Genomic DNA, 5,222 nt, shown 5'->3' with positions numbered 1-5,222 from the left:
AATCCTCTGTAACTTAATACTTGTGCATTATAATCCACAGCCTAAACCCAATCTACAGATTAATTAAAAAGAAGACTTCTGGGTGCAGCACAAAGTGCACATGTTAAAGTGGCATGGCAGTGTAAGTGTTACTCTTCTCTGTTGCAGGTTCTACATATAAGAGGTGTGACTTTGAGGAGGGTTTCTGTGACCTGATCCAAAGCTCGGAGACGTCCTCTGAGTGGACCAGAACTACTGAGGTTGCAGGACTCAAACATGACCACAAAAACAAAACATCAGGTTGGAGCAGCTGACATTTCCACATACAAATTACACCTATAGAGAATGTTGTCTTTACATTTTAATTCTCTCTCTCTCTCTCTCTTACAGCACATTTTCTGTCCCTTTCACCCATCAGCGGAAACAGAACCAGCTCAGATCTGAGCAGTCCTGTCTTCCTGCCCAGTCAGACCTGCCAGGTAACAGAATCCTCTGATCCTGGCATTAATCACGGCAAAAACCATTAACAATGTCAACTGATGGGCTTCCTTTCATTTTCATTCATCAGCTGAGTTTCTACTATTATGTTGGGGGAACACGTGGAGATGTTCAGGTCCTGGTTCAGACTCATCCAGCAGGTCAGAGCACAGAAGTGTGGAAAGTGTCCACACAGCTGCCGAAGGAAACCTGGCTGAGGGCAGTGATTCTGTTTTCCAGCAATGACAATTTTAAGGTCTGTAACAACCATTTGATTAACTATAAATGAGCTGCTTAATATTGAAAAACGTTTGTTGCATGTTATATAAAGACATCGTATATAAGCTATGGCTATATTATATAGTAGTGCATTTTGTATTTAAGTCTAATTAGCCACATCTGTTACATATAGCAGATAACATTAGGTATTATTACATCACTCCAGACACCAGTTTGTCAGTCTGACCCACCAGATTTAGGCAGTCGGCATAAGCCTGCCATCTCCGCTGTGTATTTCATAAGGCATTTTCCTCCCCTTCCGCTGTCTGCGAGCTCCAATTTTTAAAATCCCCCTCGGAAAACAGCAACTTCAGAGCAACAACCTACACGCTGAAAATGGCAAGTTTTACTGATTGCCTGCTTAGTTCTTTCAGTAAATTAGCTATTTTAATGACAAGTGTATCCCTGCGTGCAAATGTTCCACCAAAAGAATTCCCCCATCACTATTTCATTTATTATTTCCGTCAGAGATGATTGTGTTTTGGTTTTAAAGAAATACACACAGGACAGAGTGTCTTTTCTCCCCATAGCAGAATGATTATTGGTGGAGCCAAACCGATCTACAGCGCTGACACATTGCCATGAAAATAGTTTTGGCTGTTCAAAACTACCAGTTTGTTAATGGTCAATCAAATGTTTTACTACATTTGGCCCCACAGATGCTACTCTTCTTTCATTTTCAGTTTGTTAGAGTAGTCCCTCTGCAATGTTTGTTTTTGTGTTGTTTTGGGTTGAAGTAAGATGTCAGAGATGTCTAGATTCTGTTATAGTGTCGTCATGCAGGTCAGCTGCAACATGGAGGGTGATGGTGCTCTATAATGGCTGGATGTGTGAATAAGTAACGCTTATTGTGATGTACAGCTTCCATTTTGCCTTATCGTACTGTACCATAAGCACCTTTCAGGCATTAAATGTGTCGTCTTCATGTCTGAATGAACACCCTGGTCAGTGATCTTTCAAGGTCAAATCTAGTACCATTTCTACATCACTTTCATCGCAGCACAAGTCTGACCTGCATGCTGTAACATTGTTGGTTTGGCCCAAAGTTACTTTGAGTTGTCTGAAGTGATTTGAGGAAGGTTTTCTCCACATTTCAGCATAAATATTAAACATAAAAGAGCCTCACAGAGAGCACAAAAGACACAATTTGTGTGCCAAAACACAACACATGTTTCTTGTTCACTTTAATCTACAAGTTCACATCCATTTGACTACAAACTGAAATGTCCATAAAACTAAAACCTGACTCTAATGAAAACAGACCTAACAGCTCAGATCAATAATACTCACCAATAATTGATGTAATCTGCGGTTATTGTTTTTTAAATTCAGTTTGTTGCTTCAGGCTGTCCGTAAGAGTCTTTGTTTTGAGTTTTTTAAATACCTGCAGCAGAAACATGAAAGTTATGCACATTTATGCACATGGAGCAACACCGGTAACCTGATGAATTATTAATAATTAATAACTTATCGCCAACGTGGAGACGTGATCAATCAGGTGCATAGAGGCCGTCCTCAGGTTGAGTCCTGAGCTCCGCCACAGCTGTCGGGATGGTTTTATTTTAGTGTTAGTAAAATAAACTCACACATGGACAGAATTGTCAGTGATTAGGGAAATCATCAATAAACTATGCTACTACTTGTGAGGCAGTTTACTAAGCTGCTATGAATTTAGATGTTGTCTTCATTATATAATATACATCACTTGATGTCCTGTCCAATTATGCATGAAGGACACATTTGTTGTGGCTGTCTCCATCATTGTTGTGGGTTTGTTTGAATGAAGCCACAAGAAAGTGACCTTTATCTTAATGCCGCCTCTTTGACAACCTGACAAAGCCAGCAGTGTCAATGTCATGTATATGTCTGCATATCTGTTTATATTTTTAGTAGGTGTTGCAGTTTACAGTGTAGTTTGAGGTTCCTTGAAACTAATAAAGTCATCACGGCAGAAATAAGCTGCACTACAGGAGCCATTTATGTGCATTGAGAGGGTACTGACCCAACTGGACCCTTCAGAGGCCATCTGGACTCCTCTGAAGCCTGCTGTTTGTGCCCTTCCAGTCTCCTCAGACAATGTCAATGTGTCACCTTCTCCTCATCTCTGCCTTCACCATCTGTCACTGAGTACAGTCGCTGTAGCTTCAAGATGTGGCTGCCTGGTACCAGGAGTAATTACAGGTCATCCCTCTGCTAACGTTCACGTTCCCCTCCATTAATCCACTTACAGTTTCAACGCCAGTTTGGTTAACTGGGAGTTCATTTACCGTCGTAATTTAGGGCGATTTTAATTCCAGTGTTTGCTTAATGAGCTGCACTTTTAAGTTGAGGTTGTGGTCTAATTGTGTTGCAGAAAGACTTCCTTCCTTTGGTCAGCTTCAGTGATATCTATACATCTAAAATCTATAAACATTTTGCCCAAAGTTGTAAACAGAAAATCTAATCCGTGATATGATTAAGGAGTGTTTTTACTGAACTGCTTCTACTGACAGTAACTAAGTGAGTCTGATTTTCTGAAAGCGAGAGTACATTGTCTGGATCAGATAAACGCGCTAGTTTGGCTGTGAAATCCTAAATAAGCAGTTCTGCAGACTCATTGCTGCAGATTGTATTACTTTTATAACCTCAGTGTCCAGTTTTAGGAGTCAAAGAAATAGCATCTGACAAGCATGACTGATGGAAATTCTGTATTTGAGTGCATTTTCACATCAGCCACGATGGCACAATCTCCCATTTGTTTAGATCGGTCATAAATGACGGGTCGTAAAACTGCACTGGTGTAGATAAAGCTGTTCTGTGGACTTTGATCAGTGCATCGACGCTATTACTGTGATTGCATGCTGACGGAGAAGATTTGATGTTTTTAGCACCACGGCTCAGGGATTGGCCTGCCTCGAACGGAGCAACATTAGCAACTATTGGATGGGTTGTCATGAGATTTATACTCATTCCACAAAGGATGAAGAACAATGACTATGTTGATTTGGAGAGTTTATTTTCACAAATTCAGTAAAATATCTAAACATACATTACATAAGAAATTATGCTGCCATTTATGTTCTCTACAGGATTAATTAGAATTACTCTTCTTATCTCCCTGACTTTTCAATTATGTACCTGCAACGTTATTGACATTAACATCAGCTCTCAGCGGTGCTAAATAACGAATGTTTGCATGCTAGCACACTGAGCTAAAATGTTACATGTTAATTAAATTATGTTCTTTTAAATCATTTACTTTAATTAATTGGTACATTTAGTTACATCATTTTAGTTTTAAAACCTCAAAATAAAAATTGAAAATGAAAATTAATTTTAATTTCAAATATATTTTGTTAAAATATTCACATTTATTTTATAAAATGTACAATATTTCAATTTGAATTTCATAGGTTATATGTACACTGCTCAACAAAAAAGAAACACTAAAGTAACACATCTTAGATCTCAGTGAATTAAATATTCCAGTTGAAAAACTTTGTTCAGTACATAGTGGAATGTGCTGAGAACTAAATAACATAAAAATGATCAATGTAAATCTAAATTATTACCCCAATTAGATCTGGATTTGGAATCATACTCAAAATAAAAGTGGAAAATCACATTACAGGCTGATCCAACTTCAGTGGAAATTCCTCAAGACCGGTCAAAATGAGGCTCAGTAGCGTGTGTGTGGCCTCCACGTGCCTGTATGACCTCCCTACAAGGCCTGGGCATCCTGATGAGGTGGCGGGTGTTCTCCTGAGGGATTTCCTTCTAGACCTGGATTAAAGCATCAATCAACTCCTGGACAGTCTGTGGTGCAATGTGGCGTTGGTGGATGGAACAAGACATGATGTCCCAGATGTGCTCACTTGGATTCAGGTCTGGGGAACGAGCAGACCAGTCCATAGCATCAATGCCTTCATCATCAGGAACTGCTGCCCACAGCCAAACTGGTCATGCTGGAGGATGTTGCAGGCAGCAGAACGTTCTCCATGGCGTCTCTAGACTCTGTCACATCTGTCACATGTGCTCAGTGTGAACCTGCTCTCATCCATGAAGAGCACAGGACGCCAGTGGTGAATGTGCCAATCTTGGTGTTGTCTGGCAAATGCCAATCTCCCTGCACGGTGCTGGGCTGTAAGCACAAGCCTCACTAGTGGACGTTGGACCCTCATACCACCTCATGGAGTCTGTTTCTGACAGTCTGAGCAGTAGACTGTAGACTATCGCTTTTTATTGTTTGTTTTGTGTAATGCACTTTAGTTTTTTGGTCCGCTAGCTTTGCCGTGTTTTCTCAGTTGGATCAATATTAGTCTTAAGCCTCTCTCAGATCTGCACTCTGGTCCACTAACATGACGGCAATTTAACATGTAGGATTTATGTCTGAATGCACAACCTGGTCATGGTTCTGTAAAAGTCGTGCCAGTAATGTTTTCGTGGTCTTTACAACAAACTTATTTTGTTATAAAAACGCTGACTGAGTGATATCTTCTCTCTTTTTT

General features: G+C 40.0%; 1 protein-coding gene across 1 annotated transcript in view; it reads left to right on the top strand.

Annotated features, from left to right (window-relative positions):
• The window catches only part of malrd1 (MAM and LDL receptor class A domain containing 1), a 67,781-nt gene that overhangs the window by 7,751 nt on the left and 54,808 nt on the right, over positions 1-5,222 (top strand). Inside the window, exons 2-4 of the mRNA XM_008291337.1 lie at positions 148-279; positions 370-458; positions 548-712. Coding sequence (XP_008289559.1) covers positions 148-279; positions 370-458; positions 548-712 — 386 coding nt within the window. The remainder of the gene's footprint in view (positions 1-147; positions 280-369; positions 459-547; positions 713-5,222) is intronic.

Source organism: Stegastes partitus, unplaced genomic scaffold (assembly GCF_000690725.1).
Source record: "Stegastes partitus isolate 25-593 unplaced genomic scaffold, Stegastes_partitus-1.0.2 Scaffold736, whole genome shotgun sequence".
In the NCBI taxonomy this organism is placed as follows: domain Eukaryota; kingdom Metazoa; phylum Chordata; class Actinopteri; family Pomacentridae; genus Stegastes; species Stegastes partitus.
This window is presented reverse-complemented; position numbering and strand designations above follow the sequence as displayed.